At 38.1% G+C, this 20,527-nt stretch overlaps 2 protein-coding genes across 2 annotated transcripts; one reads left to right on the forward strand and one right to left on the reverse strand.

The window, feature by feature from the left end:
* Positions 1-2,643: 2,643 nt before the first annotated feature.
* Positions 2,644-10,801, forward strand: rfc5 (replication factor C (activator 1) 5). The gene is given in 12 exon segments (XM_046841559.1): positions 2,644-2,799; positions 4,691-4,755; positions 4,898-4,909; positions 4,912-5,033; positions 5,501-5,580; positions 6,253-6,326; positions 6,679-6,838; positions 7,105-7,186; positions 7,401-7,530; positions 7,611-7,688; positions 9,020-9,074; positions 10,526-10,801. Coding segments are annotated over 12 exon segments (1,002 nt in total). The 5' UTR covers positions 2,644-2,752; the 3' UTR covers positions 10,623-10,801.
* On the reverse strand, positions 10,712-20,214 carry wsb2 (WD repeat and SOCS box containing 2). The gene is made up of 9 exons (XM_046841558.1): positions 20,069-20,214; positions 18,675-18,843; positions 17,271-17,455; positions 16,900-17,031; positions 15,878-15,978; positions 14,764-14,954; positions 13,095-13,187; positions 12,166-12,279; positions 10,712-11,133 (listed from the first exon to the last, which is right to left on the reverse strand). The coding sequence occupies exons 1-9, from the start codon at positions 20,124-20,126 to the stop codon at positions 10,932-10,934; spliced, it is 1,245 nt and encodes a 414-aa protein (XP_046697514.1). The 5' UTR covers positions 20,127-20,214; the 3' UTR covers positions 10,712-10,931.
* Between the last annotated feature and the right edge of the window lie 313 nt (positions 20,215-20,527).

A 20,527-nucleotide genomic window follows, 5' to 3' on the forward strand; every position in this document is an offset into this window, starting at 1 on the left:
TTATATCCTATATAAATACTGCTATGCCAATATGCTTAATGTTTTCCGATTTAAAAAAAAAAAACAGTTTAAGACTAATTATTAAAAAATAAACATTTCTAAACATTTAAAAAAAAAACTGTTTAAGACTAATTATTAAAAAATAGCAAAACATGACGTTGGATTTTCATATCAATCCAACGTCATGTTTTGCTATTTTTTAATAATTAGTCTTAAACAGTTTTTTTTTTTTAAATGTGTTTTAAAATATATTTATTATACAAATGCATTACTGTAAATATGATATTGTAATGCCTTATGTTCATTATTTTAATGTGCAAATGTAAATGCATTAATTTTTTCATGGTATTTTAGTATGGGGAATGAAAAAAGAAAGAAAGAAAGAAAGAAAGAAAGAAAGAAAGAAAGAAAGAAAGAAAGAAAGAAAGAAAGAAAGAAAGAAAGAAAGAAAGAAAATGTGCAATTAATTAAATATATATATATATATATATATATATATATATATATATATATATATATATATATATATATATGAGTTTCACTTTTTGTATTGAATAACTAAAAATATCAACTTTTTAATAATATTCTAATATATTGAGATGCACCTGTATACCTAAGTCTTACCAATGCTGCACAAAGCTCAGACAAAGCTTTCGTTTTTTTCCAGTTCTTATAAAGACTTTATTGCTCCTAGAAAGGATTTTTAGAGCACAACAGTTCTTATGTAACTTTACTTTAAACACATAATACACAGAGAAAGCATGGAAAAGTGATGTTTTTGATGTTTCCAGGTGCTCAAATTGCTGTCTGCTGTAATCCTGGTATTGAATACTGTGCAAACACCAGCATTTATTTGAGCAAAATGACCTTTTTTGCCCATGTGAATGCCGGTTCTGTTTTATAACAAAATTGAAGACCGACATAAATAAGAGAAGGTAAACCTTGTCACATGCATCTCACAGTTACACAGTTTTTGGAAATGTAAAAAAAAAGCTGTGTTTTTCCAACGTTTCTAAAAAAAAAAAATGGAATATTATGTCTATAATTATTAGTAATAGCTTATGTAAGGTGTGAGATATGAAATGAAGGAACATAAGGAATCAAGGATCCTGCTCATGTTGTCGTATACAAGCCGCTACCTCTTACTGTATGTGTGTTCTGGTGGAGATAGAATCATGATGAAGGTTGGCAGAGAATGCTGGCAGTTCACCAGGCACCAGGACAAAGGAACATACCTGAAGAACACACCTGGCACTGATTCACCCGAACCCAGCAGGCATCACACCACTACAACTCAACTCCCAGCTCTCAGTCTGGCAGAAACACATGCAGCTCCAGCAGGTGTGTGGCCTCCCACTGACTGAACCTGGAGCGGAGGTAAAGAACCACTACCAGCGTGGGTGTACAACTTCAAGCTTTCAGAAACCCACTGGAAATCGGTGAATGTGTCATTTATTTATTTGTTTGAAAAAAAGTGCTTGAAGATCATTTGGGCAAGGTTTTTGTGATGTAAAGATGGACATTTTCACCCACAGAACCGTCAACTAGCATAACAATTGTTATAATCAAAATAGTTATATCAAATATTTCTACTGTTAAATGTGTTTAATTATTTTAATTTGAATAAAACTGATCAAATAAGAGAGTTTTGTTCATTGCGTTTAGATACATATGTATATTTTTTGCAGATTTGGCTTCTGTTTGAATAAAAAAATATAAAACAATAAATCCAAAATGTATATTACAATATTAGATTGTACAAACAAAGTGGCAGATAAACTGTACAGCTGTGACACTGTTGTAGAATTAATCATTTACCCAAAAACATGGAGGGGAAAAAAGGAGAGGTATAAACCTAGAGATGAAATCCTCAATATTTCTCAATATATGGAAATTTTTATTTAACATATATTTAAAAAAAATGTATTGCTATAATATCGACAGAAATACTGCTATACCAATATGCTTAAAGTTTTTCCATTTGACAAATTCCAGCTAGATCCGATTTTCATATCAATCCAACGTCATATGTTTTGCTATTTTTTAATAATTAGTCTTAAACAGTTTTTTTATGTGTTTTAAAATATATTTATTATACAGATGCATTACTGTAAACATGATATTGTAATGCCTTATGTTCATTATTTTAATGTGCAAATGTAAATGCATTAATTTTTATGGTATTTTAGTATGGGGAATGAAAAAAGACAAAGAAAGAAAGAAAGAAAGAAAGAAAGAAAGAAAGAAAGAAAGAAAATGTGCAATAAATTAACAAATGTACAGATACAGAAATAAAGTAAATGTAGCAATAATTCACGATAAGATAAAAATAAACAAAAGATATATGCACTAAAATATTAAATATAATAATACAATAAATGAATGATGCCCTTTTCATTTACCAAAATGTAATTTATTTATTAATGTATTTATGCGTTTGATACATGCAATATTTTTTCTGTGAATTTGTACATTTATTTTTTTATTCGTGTGTGTGTGTGTGTGTGTGTGTGTGTTTATTTTCCACATTTTACTTGAGTTTTCATGCTGTTCTGACAGAGTCGAGTGGGCGTGGCCACATATTTCAGTGGGCGTGGCAACCCATTCGCTCCGCAGCCGTGATTGGATGACTCAGCTGCCGTCAAGCAGTTCTTACTGACGTAAAAGTGTTGTCAGAAAACGCGCCAAAATAGATCTCACGTTGCAGTGTGTCGCTTGTGAATAAACGGATATATATATAAAATTTTTTTTAATGGCATCCACAACTAAGGCGCCTCTTCAGAGCAGGAATCTGCCATGGTAAGAGTTTAAAAAAAATAACACTGCATGTAACGTAAGCGTAAATATATGAAAACCGAGCTAAAGTTGCTTTAAATGTATAAACATAATGTACGTCCAAGAAGCAGTTGCTTCGGCTAATTATAAGATGCAGAATTTAATATCTAAACGTATATTTTAATTTACTGTGTTACGTTTTATGTCTATTTGTTCTGCTTCGTTTTGTTTTCTGGACCTTATTTCCTCGAAACCCGCCTTCTGCTATTTGATTGGACAGTCTTCTGAACTCTGTGTCGTGATTGGCTGCTTTGTTCCCTTCCAGTTCTCTGATTGGACAGTTTACCATTAACGCTGAATTTGTTAGGAATATGGATAAAAAGCATTTGTGTTTATTTTAGGACAGAATAAACATCCCTTGAATATTTAAACACTTTCGTGCTTGTAGCTTATGCTTGTTGATTGTGCATAATCTATTCAAATTAACGTTCGTGGATAATGTAGTCTCGTTGTCAAATCTCGCGAGATTACATGTTTCTTCATTTGACTCTTCTCCTCAGATCCATTTGACTCATTATTTAGTTAGGTACATTGTTTAAATATGTATAATAAATGTAATTCATACCAACCGTCCACTTTATTGTGAACGCTTGCTTATTTATACATTGGTTTAATCGGCCAATCATTTTAGTGACTCGTTCATCAAAAGAATATGTGTTACAGGTCAAGAGCTGAAGACAGTGTTGACATTAAACACCAGGATTTGAATAAAAGTGATCTGACTGTAACCGTGTCATGGTGGTTGGTGCCAATTGGACGTTTCGACAGAATGGTGCGAAATACAAAAAACATCCTGTGAGCAGAAGGTCTGCAGGTTGAACCACCATGTTGATGAGATAAAAGGAAAACCCCCTGACTATTTCTGGGACGAGTGGTGTGTTTTTCATTCGTCAATCGTCCACCTATATATACACAATGTACAATACTGTGTGAACCTTTATGACTCAAGCCGACCGAGAAACGCACAAGAAATCCAATGTTCATGTAAAATGGAATTAAACTCGTTCCTTTATGAGGAACACCTGTTCATTTATTCGTTTATCTAATCAGCCAATCGTGTGGAAACAATAACCACCAGAATGTGAATAAATACGCTCGCTCTGTCACTGTAACCGTTGCAAGGTTGACAGAATGGTGGGAAACACAAAAAACATCTTGTGAGCAGAAGGTTTGCAGGTTTACCCACCTTGTTGATGAGATAAAAGGAGAACCCCAGAATGGTGAGAAACACAAAAACCATCTTGTGAGCAGAAGGTCTGCAGGTTGAACCACCATGTTGATGAGATAAAAGAAAAACCCCAGAATGGTGGGAAACACAAAAACATCTTGTGAGCAGAAGGTCTGTAGGCTGATGAGGTAAAAGGACTATTTCTGGGACGAGTGGCGTATTTTTCATTCAACTGACAGGATTTCTCAATATAAAAAGTTAGGAGGTTTGCCAAAATGGGCACCAGACTGACTGTGCTAGAACTTAAAAACTTTAGTATGGTTTTGTTTGAACTGGAACACTACAGACGAAGAGAGGTCAGGATATCTAATACGGATATTAAGTAGAGGTCGACCGAATTTTACCGATAGCTCGGTTAGATCATACTGAATATATTTATGAATAAATAGATGTATATTATTAATAAATTATAGCTAATAAATATAGTGATTTTGGCATATACACAGACTTCATGTGGAAAAACAAGCACGTGGTGTCAGTGATTTGCCTCTAGAGGCCGCTCTTGTAACGACAGCGGACATTAAGCAGGAAAAACTATCGCTGTAAATATTTGCAGATAGTTCCAGCAATCAAATAGAATATTTAAAACAATACTTAAAAAAAAATCTAAAACATTTCTTGTCATAGGGTTGAAAAGTACAGACCACAGACTTTGGATGATTTGATCTCACATCAGGACATTTTGAGTACAAGTAAGTAATCATACACATAATTATACATGAATTTTCGGGCAAACAAAATAATTCATAAATACTCTGGGTTTTTTTTTTTAGTAGAACTGTCAACATCTTTTTTTTTCCTCCTATGAATTGTCTGCATCTTCATTGTCTTCAGTTCAGAAGTTCATCAGGAAGACCGTCTGCCTCACCTGCTGTTTTACGGGCCTCCAGGAACAGGCAAAACCTCCACCATTTTAGCCTGTGCTAGGCAGCTGTACAAGGATAAAGAGTTCAACTCTATGGTTTTGGAGGTACGACAGGCTTTTATCGTTAATGCTACTGTAGATATCAAAATGTCAAATAACGTTTCTGTTTATTTATTTGCGGAAAAATATCATTTTCTAAATAAGATAATTGTGTAAATATGCACTATATGGACACAAGTTTGTGGACACATAATCATATTCCCATTTGATGTTATAATATCTGCCACTCTTCTGGAAAAAAATGTTCCATTAGATTGTGGAGTGTGCTTGTGGAGATTTGTGGAGCTTCAGTGCCAGGAATTGATGTAAGTGAGTTTAGGAGATCTGGGGTGCAGTCATCATGTTCAATAAGGTTGAGGTCAGAGCTCTATAGCAGGCCACTCAAGATCTTCCAGTCTAACCCATTTGAGGCACATCTTCATATAGCTGGTTTTATGGAACAGGTTTGGGTCTCTTGTTCAATTGAGGGGAAGATTCAGAGACATCCTAAGAAAACCCCCTTCTTTTTGCAGCTCAATGCTTCAGATGACCGCGGTATAGATGTGGTTCGAGGCCCCATCCTTAGCTTCGCCAGCACCAGGACCATTTTCAAGTAAGAAACAGGCATTTTTTATTTAGTTTTTTGTTTTTTTTCCCCCCTCTTTTTGATGTTCAGTACATTTGAGCTTATTGCACATTTATATATATATATTCCTTTCACAATTTCCACCCATGCCATGTTTTTGTAAATATTATGAGTGATTGATGGTTGACTTGGATCTTTGCTGACAGTCAATGGTGCTAGTTTTGGTGCGAGTTTAGCAGCCCCAGTGGGATCGTGAGTACGTAAATGTAAGGTTTGTCATTTGAGACTCACAATGCGCACACATTTTTGGTGCACAATTTCGTTGCAGATTGCTTGAACAATGTATTTCTGCAGAATTACGGACCAGGATTCAGATTTCCGTTGCGTCATTTCCCGAGATTAAAAAGGCATGTAAATTAAGTAGACGATTAAATAAGCAAAATATGTAGACGTGAGTAAATAGAGCGGTTGAAAAATAATGAAATACTTTCAGAAATGATTAAAAATACGAGCAAATATTTTTATGTAAACTGTTGCTCTTCCCTGCACCCCGTACGAGAGCATCACTATATACAACACTGTTATAAACATATTTACACCAATCTTTCACTTGTTTTGTTGTCTGATTAAGTGGATAAAGTGTGTGTGTGTGTGTGTGTGTGTGTGTGTGTGTGTGTGTGTGTGTGTGTGTGTGTGTAGGAAAGGTTTGAAGTTGGTGATTCTGGACGAGGCGGATGCCATGACCCAGGACGCTCAGAACGCTTTAAGGAGAGGTACTGAACCATCTGCCCCTCTACCAGCTCACCTGCTGGGCTTCCACATGTCCCTGTGTCCAAAACATACACACTGTACTGAGGAGAGGACGGATTTCAGATCCTTGTTCATCACTGTCTCTCTGCCTCACCATATTTGTCTCGATCTCCCTCATCGTATCTCCTTTTCTCTCGTCTCTCCTTTTCCTTCCCTTTTGCCGGCTCTGTTCTCTTTTTTACTATTTCTCTTTCTCTCTCTTCTTACCTTTGCTTTGTATCTGTGTTTGAATTATGTCTCTTGTCTTTTTAAAAAAAAATTTTCTTTTTTAATCTCTCTCCCTCCCTCCCTCCCTCCCTCCCTCCTTCCCTCCAGTGATTGAGAAGTTTACAGAGAACACTCGGTTCTGTCTGATCTGTAACTACTTGTCCAAAATCATCCCTGCGCTGCAGTCACGATGCACACGCTTCCGTTTTGGTCCTCTGTCCCAGAGCCAGATGATCCCCAGAATCGAGCATGTCATCCAGCACGAGAGGTGAAGTTCACCGCATGTATTTGCTTTTCGGAATCTCACACTGGCGTTAAAGGTGCCGTCCGTGAAAGTGGTTCTGGACTCGGTAACGAGTCGCATTAGAAAGACAACTAATTTGAAAAAGAAATAATTCTGAAATACTGATTTATTTATTTATTAGTTGTTTGTTTGTTTGTAAAATGGCAGCTCCTGACACTTTGTGAGAATATTCATCAATATTTTAGTTGACCTTCTTTTTTTTTTTTTTGTTCTCTGTATGTTTCTCTCAGCATCGACATCACTCCAGATGGCATGAAGGCTATTGTGACGCTGTCAACAGGAGACATGAGGCGATCGTTAAACATCCTACAGGTGCGAGTTAGAAATAAGTGTAAAAAAGAATCCGAGGCATGTCGCTATCGACATAAAATGATGCCCCTTTATTTTCCCATAAGGACACACCTTAGAGTGTTTGACTCCTTTTATACCTCAGCAACATGTGAACAATTACAGCGAGGTGTAACGGTGCACAAAATTCACAGTTCGGGGGAAAAAAAAAAAAACCTCATGTTTGTCGTCGTTCCAGAGCACTCATATGGCCTACGGGAAGGTGACTGAAGAGACGGTTTACACATGCACAGGACATCCTCTGCGCTCAGACATCGCCAACATACTGGACTGGGCCTTGAACAAAGACTTCACCACCGCGTATAACCGTATCCCTAACGCCTTTCCAGGTTCTGCACTTAACGCCTTAAAGATCTGTCCTTGTTTTTCCTTAACGCAGTGCTCACAGAAATCTTTCAGCTGAAAACTCTGAAAGGTTTAGCGCTGCACGACATTCTGACCGAGCTGCATCTTCTCATACACAGAGGTAAGAGTTAAATAATCTGTAAAATTTAATACTTTCTATATACACAAAACTCCCAAATTGGACGGTAATCATGACCTCGCTTTCATTCGCACTCAACAGCTTGAAGGTCAGTCTCACTCATACAACAAAGCAGTTGAAGGTTAGGGGCCTTGCTCAAGGGCCCAGCAGTGGAATATTTGAAACTCTTAACATTCTGTTCTGAAGTCCAATATTTCACCCTTTACTTTAATTTAATTTCAAGTTACACCCTTTTTCCCTTCGTTCATATACATACACACAATCTTCCAAAGAGCTACATGTAATTACATGAAGAAAATCTGCTTAGTTGTCTGCATTAGTATGTTCGATAGTAAGATTTTAAATATATCGATTGCACTTTTTTTTTTTTTTTATATTTTAAATATTTTGTTGGAAAATATAAAAACAAGTAATCAGCTTCTTTCTTTTAGTCCAATTTAATTTGTAATTAATACAATAAATAAAAAAAAAACTCTTTGATCTCGGATATGGGTGATGGCGGTATATTGTCCAGCCCTATTTGTGGTTTCTAGCTAGAAATAATTAAAATTGACGGGTTGAGACTCGCACAAACTCACTGTGTGGATGAAAGTACTGGGACACCTGACTTTTCCAGCCAGATGTGGTTTTTCCCCAAACTGTTCCCACAATGTGCACAAAACCAGCTCTATGAAAATGTGCTTTCCATGGGTTGGAGTGGAAGATCTCCTGCTATAGAGCTCTGATATTACATTACTTTACATTACATTACATTTATGGCAATTAGCAGACACCATTCTCCAAATTGACTTACATTTTTTTGCTTTCATACAACTGAGCAGCTATGAGTTGAAGGGCCATGCTCAGGGGCCCATGAGTGGCAACTTAGTGTGACTGGGATTTGAACTCATGACCTTCGGATCCAAAGTCCAATGCCCTAAACACCTCCATCTGACTCCTTTTTTTATTTTTTATTACAGATTCAATAATTTGCACTTTTTTTAAACTATCTCTTTATCTAAAATATTTATCTTAATTTATATTTGTATTTCAATTTATTTATTATTACAATATTTATTATACTGAATGTGGAAGGCGGTGTGTGGAAAGCATCTTTGGGTCTGCTGTCCACAAACTTGTCTCCATATAGCCGATCTGGAATGTGTTGTATTAGTGAGCAATTGAACCATTTGAAAAGAAACAACTGTGTCTGAGACACTAAACGAGACACGGGCCGTGAGTGCAAAAGCAACAAAATCAATACACAAATTGTCTGAGCCGATCGACACCGTTTTATGATGAAGCTGAAATTATTTTGATCTCACTTTCGCCAGTGGATTTTCCTCCTGCTATCCGGATGGGCTTGCTGATTAAACTGGCAGACATCGAGTGAGTACCACTTACGTTCTTTTACACGTTCTTCAGGTGGCAAAGAACAAAGTTGCATCGTTTGTTCCTATATTTCAAAGAACAATGGTAGGCATTCAGGCTCATCCTTTCATTCGTTTAATCTCTTGTTTGTTCTCACACCGTCCCTCTTCCATACTCTCATTTATTCTCTTGTTCCTTCTTCCTCAACATTATTTCCCATTGTCTCAAGGTTACATCGTTTGCAGAAGATATTGTGATTTGTGGTAAGAGTAGGGAGCAGGTGGAGGAGAGCTGGAGGTACGCACTGGAGAGAAGGGGAATGAAAGTCAGGTGCGGTTGCAGGGAGAAGAGGTGAAGAAGGTGGAGGAGTTCAGGTACCTGGGATCAACAGTGCAAAGTATTGGAGAGTGTGTTAGAGAAGTGAAGAAAAGACTGCAGGCAGGGTGAAGTGGGTGGAGAAGAGTGATAGCAGGAGTGATTTGTGATAGAAGAGTATCTGTGAAAGGGAAAGTTTATAGGACTGTGGTGAGACCTGAGATGTTGTATGGTTTAGAGACAGTGGTACTGAGTAAAAGACAGGAGGTGGAGCTGGAGGTAGCAGAGCTGAAGATGTTGAGATTTTTGTTGGGAGTGACAACGATGGACAGGATTAGGAAAGAGTTTATTAGAGGGACAGCGCATGTAGGACATTTTGGAGACAAGGTGAGGGAGGTGTGATTGAGATGGTTTGGACATGGTAAGAGAAAGGACATGGGGTATATCTAATCAGAATAAATTTAAAAACAGCGTTTTCGTCTAAAACTGCTCCGCGTACACAATATCGTTTTACGATCGTTTTTCCCCCAAAGGTTTCCCAAAAACGAAAAAGTGTTAGTGTGGATGGGATGCGAACAAACTTTCTATGGGAACTTTATTTAGGGAATTTATGTAAGTTTATATAAACTTTATTATATTCAAACAAATATAAGCGTTTTGTTTGGTCATAAGCAGACGTATACAAACTAAGATTTTTCAAAGATGCCAATTTTATTAAATTTTTGATTTGCTAGTGTAATTTTGTTGCACAACTTACACAAAGCACAAGGAAATTTTAAACCAATGTATGTAATATTTATGTAATTTATGCAAATATTTGCCAAGAGTGATTTTTTTTTTTTTATGTGCAGGATACAAGAAATGATGTGTGTTATGTTCTGTAAATTCCACGTTTATTCCCATTAATTCCTTCGGAAAGTTTCTAGTTTTGGAATTTTGCAACCCTACTGTGGATATGGCCATGCATTAATTTTTTTTTTTTCCTCCTTCCTTCATTCTCATGGTCTGTCTCTTTTATTCTCACGGTGTCTCACTTTCATTTTCTGTTCCGTTACTCATTTTCTTTTCTTTTTCTTTAATCTCCCACTCTTCCACCCTTCTTGCATTTGGTACCACATTCTCACTAATCTCTCTTTCCCCATCCCACCTTTCAGGTATCGCCTGGCCTCTGGTACCAGTGAGAAGATTCAGCTGAGTTCAATGGTGGCTGCTTTTCAGGCAGTTAGAGATACAGTGGTCAGTGATGGCTAGTTCAGTTATCTCACACACACACACACACACACACACACACACACACACAGTTTCCTGTCTAGGGCCCAAAAATCAGACAATAAAGCGTATAGAATAAAATAAACCTTGTTCAAATATACCAGTGTTACAGCAGTGCTATAATGTATAATAATAGTTTAAATAAATCTGTTCTTATTAAACCCGTCTTTTTTTTTTTTTTTTCTTCTTGTGCAAGTTTTTTTTCTTCCACCAACCACATTGTTCGAGCTTTGAAATAAATAAAAAACGGTCTCCCGTCCCCCCAGCCACAACTCAAAACGCTCCCCTTCATCAGCTGCGATGTTCAGTGCAGTGTAGGATCTTGATCTTAGGAAGGTCTCTGTACGTGAGGAAGTCCAGGATTTTCTTGGGGAGCGGTAAAGCCTGCACCTGGAAGGTGGACACCGAGTACCTGAGCGTGGCACGACATAGATGTCGCAGGCTGGGAACCAGGCAAGGGACTCTCCAAAACTTCACATGTCCGTCTCGACACCTAGCACCAACACACACACACCAAAGGTTTTCAGCTAAAATCTTGTGTTTGACATAACCCTAATTCCAAAAAAGTTGGGACACTGTATGAAAGGATTTCTATTATAAACAAAATATTATATTACATAGAAAACAAGGGAATGTACCATTTTAAAGGAAAAATTCATTTTTAATTTGATGGCTGCTGCATGTCTCTAAAATCTGGGACAGGGCAACAAACATCTGGAAAACTGTTATTAATGAATATGATTGACAACAAGAACAGAACTCGTTTAAGTCGGGGCCTTCCATTATTATTATTATTATTGCGTGAGTCTATATACTTGATGCTAGAAAAGTATATAAAAGACAACCTAAGCTGGAATTGGTTTTTGATTGCGACTTGTTGATAGAGATAATGACCAATTGGAGTATTTATAAAATTTTTTAACAATAATAACTAATTCAATTACGAGTACACGCTCAAAAACCAACTGGGGAAATGGCTAACTGAGCACAATGACATTCTGTCCCACAGACAACAGTTTGACGGTTTAGAGACGAGGTGAGAGACGTGTTTGAGATGGTTTGGTCGTGTGCAGGAACATGGGGTATAAGAAGAATAAGGTAGGAGAATGCTGAGGAAGGCCAAGGAGGAGGTTTATGGATGTGGTGAGGGAAGACATGCAGGTGGTTGGTTTGAAAGAGGCAGATGTGGAGGACAGGGTGATGTGGAGACGGATGATTCGCTCTGGACAAAACGATTAATATAAAAATTAATTTAAATATGTGTAACATTGTTAATTGCACTGCTTTTTTTTTTAGGCTGAATTTTAAGAATAATCAAATTCTAAATTATTTTGGTTTACACAAGATTTGTGAAATTAGGTCATATTTCCGCTGACTCAACCTCTAGATATTTCCTGTAACTGCCCTTTAAATGATTCACTGCTTTAGCAACACACACAGAGTAATTAAGATCTGTAAAAAAAAATGTACGGAATGTGTTTGAAGTTTTCCCCGAGTCACAGTGTTATTGTGTTGGAATCGTTACCCTGTTGCGATGGCGCTGCCTTGTGGGTGGAAGCCGCAGCACAGTCCGCTGGCTCGGTTAAGATCCGACTCTAAAACCAGTCTGTCCTGTTCCATGTCCCAAATCTGTAATGCCCTGTCAAACAATGGCAGGAAGTCTTTCGTTAAAAAGGAGAACGTGACCATGTCTGATAAATGTGCTCATGTCACACTGAAGGCATGTCTGAGCGTGTGCCAGGCCGCATTTAACACCGTGTACTAGAAGATCGGATCGTTTTAGCGACTTGGTTCTGTGAATCTCGTTCATCAAATTTAAGTCATTTATTTAATTCCGTTCCTTTGATCAGAAATAATATAAAATGTTACATTTTCAATCTGCAGATCCCCAACACATCTACATTCCAATAGTGAAAATTACACGGGGAGATGATAATGCATCTTCTGATTCGGACCAAAAAAAACCTGATCTATTGTGTTCAATGGACGAGAGAACCACTCAATAGCGTAAATGGGAGTCACGTGACTACTGAAAGAACAACTCGGACTAGAAGAGTCAAGAGATGAACTACTTTCGCGATGCTTTGCTCGTGCACGTCCAATACAAAAGTCACTTTAAAGAACACCAAATGTGTTAACATTATTGTTGGTGAAATGGGTTCATAACACTTTAGGAAAGAAAAGTTCTGCAGGAAAATGGGCAAGTCATTAAATATTAGGTTTTTGGTTGAACACTCGTTTAGACTGGTTATACACCATATGGACAAAAACTATAGGATGTATTTGGATGCTATAGTTTAACATTTTCCAGCATGGCAATGCCCCTGTGCACAAAATGTGCAATAGGATGTTCAATAAGCACATCGAATCTTAACACGGGTGGACACCCAACTATAATATTGCATAAATTAACATGTAGAGGTAATAAATCATGTATTAATAAATCCATCTTACTTGTAGTCTTTGAAAGCCAGATGAGGAAACACAGGGGAAAACGTCAAAGCCGTCAGCAGATTGACGTTCGTGGACACGCAGAGGTCACAGTCCCTGTGGAGAAAAACGAAGCGCAATGAAGCTATTAGTCGTACAATTATTTAATAAAGGTGTATCTCAGGATATTACAGTAATGACTTGAGTTTCAGAGTATCTGATTTGAACACTACTTGAGTATTTGACTCTTATTGAACGTGGGCTCAAAGGTGCACTCGTAATCAACACCAAGACATGTGTTGGTGAAACACCTTACATTTAGCATGTTCGCCTTAATGTCGAAAAGCTTTATTTGGCGCAAATTGTATCCAGTACCTTAAGTACCCTGTAAATGGCGATATCTGTGATTGGTGGCGGTCACTGTCAATTAAAATATGGTGGAGTGTAAAAAGTACATGTATTGAATCATAAATGTAGTTGAGTAAAATGTAATTACCGTATTTTCCTGACTATAAGCCGCTACTTTTTTCCCACGCTTTGAACGGCTTAAACATTGAAGCGGCTAATTTATGGATTTTTCCGGGGGGTTTCCCGGTTTCACAAGCTTCAAGACAAAAAACTGAGCCCCATAACATTAGACCAATGAAATTGCAGAACGGGTTTAGGTGAACCAAAGAAACTCTTTATATTAAATCAGATGCGCTCCCACTGATGAAAAAACGCACTTCACCTGTGTTCTGAGCTGCACGGCATCGGGAGAAAAGCTTCACCAATGGTGATTTTTAAACGCACGACGATGCCAAAAGATAAACTCCTGAGAGAAATAGTTGTGAAAGGAAGGAGGAAGACAGTGAACAATGACTTTCTTGGTCGGCTACTGTTTAGATACAAGCCGTGTAACAGACACTGTCTTTCGTTAAAGCCTGTGTAAAGTTCATTAGTTTCAGTGTAGACAGGTGCGGCATATTTATGTTCAAAATAAAAATCTTTGTAAAATTCAGTGGGTGCGGCTTATATATGGGTGCGCTTAATAGTCCGGAAATTACAGTAAGTTATATGAGGTGGTATCAAAAAGCTGAGACTAAATGACATTGACTGGTGCTGTTCTGACCACGTGGGTTACCACGTCTGCAAATTGAAAGGTGATCGTGTGTAAACATAGATAAATAAAGTTCTTTTTTGTAAACAGAACTAGTCGCAAAATTTTTGATATTACCTAGCTATTTAATAGCTACCTAGCTATTAGGGATAGAACCAAAAGTAAAAAAAATAAATAAATTGATAACATCCTCTCTTTTTTGAGAGGATTTTATCAACTATATTGATGTAACCAGAGTTTGGCATTTCAAATCTGCAATGATTCACATTGAGTCAGGAAACAGGAGCAGTGTGAATCATAATTTCATTATTTTAAAGTCATCTTGTCCGATTTGCAATATTTTTCTTGCAATCTCAACTTCCAGGCTATCGATGCCATTTTTCTGTCTGTGAAATAAGCTCCACCCCCAGCTCACTGATATGCTTTCTTTCGTTAAAAGGCAACTCGTCATATATACAGTGTAAACTAATAAAGAAGCACATTGGCTTTGAATGTTATTAAAAGCAACAGCGAAATTTGTTGTAGGTTTTAATTCGATTCACCTCGAAGGCCCTAAAAACGACAAACCGCTCATTTAACAACGGTCTCACTCACGTCACTTTGGTCAGGTGATCTGCGGTGTAGGGATCCCACAGGTCCAGCCACCATCCTGTCGCAGCGTGATAAGAGCCGACGGCAAGCAGAGCTCCGTCGGAGGAGAAATCGCAGGACACCATGGAGCGCTCGCAATCGTATTTCAGGTTCCTGACGAAAGTGAAGGATCGAAGACTCCAAAGATAGACTTTCTGTTTTGGAAGAAGGACATTGTCCAGTCATAAGCATCTGTTCCTGGAATCCTGGAAATGTGACCCAGTAAACTGTAGCTAGACTTACATTTATAAATGTTATAATTTAATGTAGACTCATTTTAATAAAGTAATAAGAGTATATTTGCATGTGTGTGTCCATTTCTACTGCAAATCACGTACATAACACACTTTTTGGCCAATAGTATTGGGAAACCTGACTGTGGTTCTTTGGAGGCACACAAATGTATGGGATGTCTTTTGATGTGCTAGCATGAAATTTTCCATTCACTTGAACTAGGAGACCGAAAACCATCATGACGATGCCACTGTGCAAAAAGCCAGCTCCATGAAGATATGCTTTACACGAGTTGGATTAAATGATCTCCTGCTATAGACCTCCAAACCCTATTGAACTCCTTTATGATGAACTGGAATGCTGACTGCACCCCAGACCTCCTCACCTCACCTACATCATTACTTGACTTTGCCAACACCCTTGTGTCTGAATGAGCACACTCCAAAATCTAGAGGAACATCTTCCCAGAAGAGTAAAGGTTATCATAAATGTAAATTGGGACTAAACGTGGAATGCGATGCTCAATAACCACATCCTGTACCATGTTTTTGGCCAGGGGTCCGCATACTTTTGCCAATAACGTGTATGTTGATTTCTAGCTCTCTATGTGAAAATGTTCTCGTACCACTTTATGGAATTTTTTCCCCACATAATGTTTAATAAGTACAAAAACCCCTCCCCCACCACACACACGTCTGTCCACGTTCTTTAACGGAAAGTTCAAAGTTCAGGCACTATAAGTCTAAATCAGCACTTCGTTCTTCCTCTTAAGACTTGTAGCACTTGAACTAGCACAGCTGTACTTTAGTCAAACGTATTAAACACGGTAAATAAAGCTACTCACACTGTCGAGGTTACAGACCGAAGCGATCAGACTGCTATCGGGAGAAACGGCGCATTTGTACACCCAGTATTCTGGACCAGTGAGCACTCGGGATGGTGGACCTGGACATAACAAACAAACAAAACCGTATAAGCGATGCAGAGATCAGATAATGAAATGAGCAAAAATTAACGAGTCCCAGGGGGCACAAGGGTCACCGACATGTCTGAACTTGTCATTAACGAGAAATAAGGGAAAGACTGGTGCATTATTACACTAAAATACTGGTCAAATGAATAAAGCTAGCATGCTATGTAGCAATATCAACAATAACTTATATACAATACATTTTCAGGGAATGAGGAAACGTATATAGTGTTTATTCAGCCAACAAAACACTGTAGATGCTAGTTAGCTGCTGTTTTTATGCACAAATTGTCTCTCGAAATAACCTGAAAGAGGAAAAGTGTTTGCTAAACTAGCTATAATTTAGCTTTAATTTGGCTGTCAGTAGATTATTTTTGCTAACCATAAAATAGCTAAAGCGAGCTATTATTCAGATATTAACCAAGCTTGCTACTGTTACAATAAAAGGCTGTCATCAGATGTTGTTAGCTAACCATAAACTTGCTAGCTTGCTATTTGCATTAGAAAGCTTGCTAGCTGGCTGGTTTTTGGATTAGTGTTTGGCTTTGCAACAGGAAAACAAATATATAAATGTTTTTTTTTTTTGAAAGCCAATCAGCGTTTGACTTATTAATATCATTCTATTAATAGATTGTTGTGTGACAGAGCCTTTTCACACGAGTTGATAGGAACATTATAGCTATAATAAATCAGTAGTTTGGATATTTAAGTACATTTGAAGGCAAATACTTTTGTAGTTTTACTCAAGGGACACTTGGAGTAATATTTTACACAGTGTAGCTCTACTTCAACTCAACTACATGGTGTAATTCGTCCATTACTGAGAAGCTCAGCACATCCATCGTCCACAGCATTCAGGCATTCATGGTTTGCTTTATCAAGACAGATGAAGTTACCTTTCTTTGACAAGTCCCAAACTCTCAAAGTTTTGTCTCTGGATGCTGACACTAGTGTGAGATTCCCATTTGGAGTGAAGACCAAATCTCTCACGACCGACTGATGGCCGGTCAGATTGAACAGTAACTTTCCTAAAAGTAAAAACAGTATTAGAAAAGAAGTGGACTGCTAACCGTGTTCAGCGTGTGAACACAGTACGTGTTTTAACAGGGCAATCAAGACTGCCATGTAAAATGGGACCGAGTCCAAGGTTCGTTCACACCAAGTCAGGACAAACCCTGTTCCTGCAGTTCAAATCGAACACACCTAATAAACATACAGGGCTGATTGCAGGTTGTGTTTTTAAAAAAAAAAAAACACAACAACTCACCACTGGAGACGACCCACACCTTGATCGTCTTGTTAGTGAGGCCAGTTGCTAGCAGCAGTTCTTGGCCTTTTCGATCCAGTCGGGAAGATTTCACCTGGTTTGAGACATTTGGGCCGAATGCCATTCCCCATACAGTGTCTAAGCAATCCAGAACTTTCTCTGCAGTCCCAGAATCTGTAGCATGACTGCAAAATAAATAAATAAATAACCCAAATTAAAAAGGTTCCTCAGAGGTTCTTCACCTCCAACCTGGAATATTTTCTAGGGCATGGGTTATACAAAATTATTTAAGAAGTCCACAAAGAGATAAATGATCAAATGTTCAAGGTGCTAGATGGAGCTTTAGGTCAACAGATTGGAGATTTCTGGCTCTAAGCCAATATATTAGTGTTTATCTGGATTAAATATGTTTGGTGACATACACTATCTTGCCAAAAGTCTGCGGACACCTGGTCATAAGTATGGTATGCGGTTTTGAGCAGCGCATTCCACATTTAGCCCCAATTTGCTCTTATAGTTTCCTCCACTCTTCTGGGAAGATGTTCCTCGAGTGTGCCTGTGGAGATTTGTGCTCATTTAGACACAAGAGTGTTAGTAATGTCAGGTCCTGATGTAGGTGAGAAGGTGAGGAGGTTCTCCTGTGGTGCAGTCAGCGTTCATATTCATCCCAAAGGTGTTCAATATGGTTGAGGTCAGAGCTCTATAGTAGGAGATCTTCCACTTCAACCCATGCAAAACAGTCTTTGTGGAGTTTGTGCACAGGGATAGTGTCATGCTGGAACAGGTTTGGGTCTCCTAGTTCAAGTGAAGGAAAAGTTTCATGCTACTGTATCCAAAGACGTAGTCTATAATGCACTCTGGCACATCTTATACATATCTGATCCAGAATCGGATCCCGAGTCTGAAATCAAACATCAAGAAACAACAGCAGGACTAGGTGGTAAGTACTGAACAAGGTTCTCCTTCCCTCACATTCAATAACACACTCCTCAGACATTCTTCTCGAACAGGTTCTTGCGCAGGGCTACGAATGAAGCATGGTGGTGGGTGTGCTCTCTTCCAGGGGAGGTGTCGATACAAGGAAAAAAACTTTCAGAAACGTATAAGAACCCAGAAGGAATGTATTAGTCCAACATCCAAACCGTTTTTTAAAACTTGGGCCATGTTTAAAATGACAATCCAACTCTTTAGCAGTGTAAAGAATGCATGAAACAGCATTAGACCCCCCCCAAAAGAGTAATCACCCACAGAAGCCAAGCACAAGCTCATGTACAGCATCTGAATTTGGCACATAATTACAATGAAACTTTTCTGGTTTGGCAGAAAATGGGAAATAAATCCACACTGCAAAGTCATAGATCATCTCTTGACTCAGCACTCATTTAAAATCTTAAGATCACCTACAGGTTGGAAGGCAGAGGCCATGGCAGCACCCTCACTATCCCGTAACCCGCGGACCAGGCAAAGCGTGTACCATCCGGAGAGAAACACACACTCCATGTCTCGCAGCCAGGCGACCCATACAGCTGGGGTTGGAAAACAGGCTTCAGCTCAGAGATTAGTTCATCTTCATCTGAAAGGGAGAAGGAAATCGTTTTATTGGTAACGAAAACCTGTTGATGAAACCGAGGCAGAATTTTATTTTAATTTTAGAATAAATTTCTACCTAAGAATGCTGATTTTCAACATGTCTAAAATGCATGTATCAGATGTGGTCCTGGTCGTGTTTGAAGATAAGATGAACTGGACGTGCACTAGGAATCAACACCAGGTTTATCCAGGATTCCAAACAATACTGTTTACATTTTGATCAGACTTTATTAAATGGTATTGTCTTATATCGTATCGTAGAGGACTCACGCTGAGGTATGAATAAATATCAAACAATATCATATCAAGTAGCTAAGAAACCTGAGGAGCGACACCCGGATTGTGAGAAGGTACCAAAAACAACACTCATTAAACAGCTTCAATTTCAAGAGCAAACATGGGAATAGGATTATTATAATCAAATGATGTTTCTAGAGGTATGGCTAATAGGTTTACCCATAAAGAGCGAGCCAGTTGTGAAATTGGCCAAAGAAAAACATCCTGAGATGGTTATATGGAAGAAACCCTGAGAGGAACCAGATTTAGAAAGAAACCAGTCCTCATCTGGGTGCCACTGAATATCCATTCATCACAATTTTATTACTGTTAAGGGGTGTAGAATGAAATGCAAACTGTAGACTGTATTAATTACAATCCAAATGCATCTTCATCATTCTTGATGCTTTTCATGGCTCTTTAGGTTATTCATGTTCATAAGGATGTATAAAGATCAAGTCATAAGCATGAGTGTAGCATTTGAGTTGTGATTTGGTAGACCTCTCTCTCTCTCTCGAAAGGTGCCCAGGTCGCCTTGGTGCGCGCGGGCGCGTGCCCGTTTATATAATAATAATAATAATAATAATAATAATATTAATAATAATAATAATAATAATAATAATTGTTACAGAGAAATAATAATGCCCTGATCACGGCCTATAAATTAAATCAGTGTCTGGGGCAATTAGTGCACATTTAAGTCCAACACAATCATTATTAAAAAGCATTTTTTTTAAACAAGATGGTTTAATTGTTTAATGACGTCACAATACGTAAATCCCGCAGGTAACATGGAAGACATCTTCCTGTCTCCGCTGTGATTTAACTGCGGCAGGATCCGTGGTGTTGGTTTTGGTGTTGGTTTTGGTGTTGGGGTGTGTGGGTGTGTGTGGGTGTGTGGGTGTGTGGGTGTCAAAACCTTCGGCACTTACCCCGGCGGCAGGTGTGCGTGTCGGAGAGCTCGCGAGAAAGCTGCGTGCGCGCCTCCATCTGAAGCGCATTATTATTACCGCGGCGGCGGCGCGCATGGGTTCTCCCAGCGACGCGCCACCTCCCCAGGGTTGCCAGATACCACCGAGATCCACTCTTTTAAATTCTCTTTATTTATTTATTTATTTATTTATTTATTTTTAGTTTTGTGACACGATCTACCAAATTCAGTTCACCTGGATCTCCACAATCAGTGATGAAAAGAAAGATATAATATAAATTATAAACCTATATGCATTAATATAATCATTTCATACGGGTAATTCTACAGGTTAAAAGCGAAAAACAACTGGATAAACTGATATTTGACCTTCTTTCTCTTTTCCTTCTTTTTTTTTTTAGAACATCATTGAAACAGTTCCAGCTTTTGTCAAATGTCGTTGAGGATTAGCAATGAGTTC

The sequence above is a fragment of the Silurus meridionalis genome, chromosome 27, assembly GCF_014805685.1.
Source record: "Silurus meridionalis isolate SWU-2019-XX chromosome 27, ASM1480568v1, whole genome shotgun sequence".
Classification (NCBI taxonomy): Eukaryota; Metazoa; Chordata; class Actinopteri; order Siluriformes; family Siluridae; genus Silurus; species Silurus meridionalis.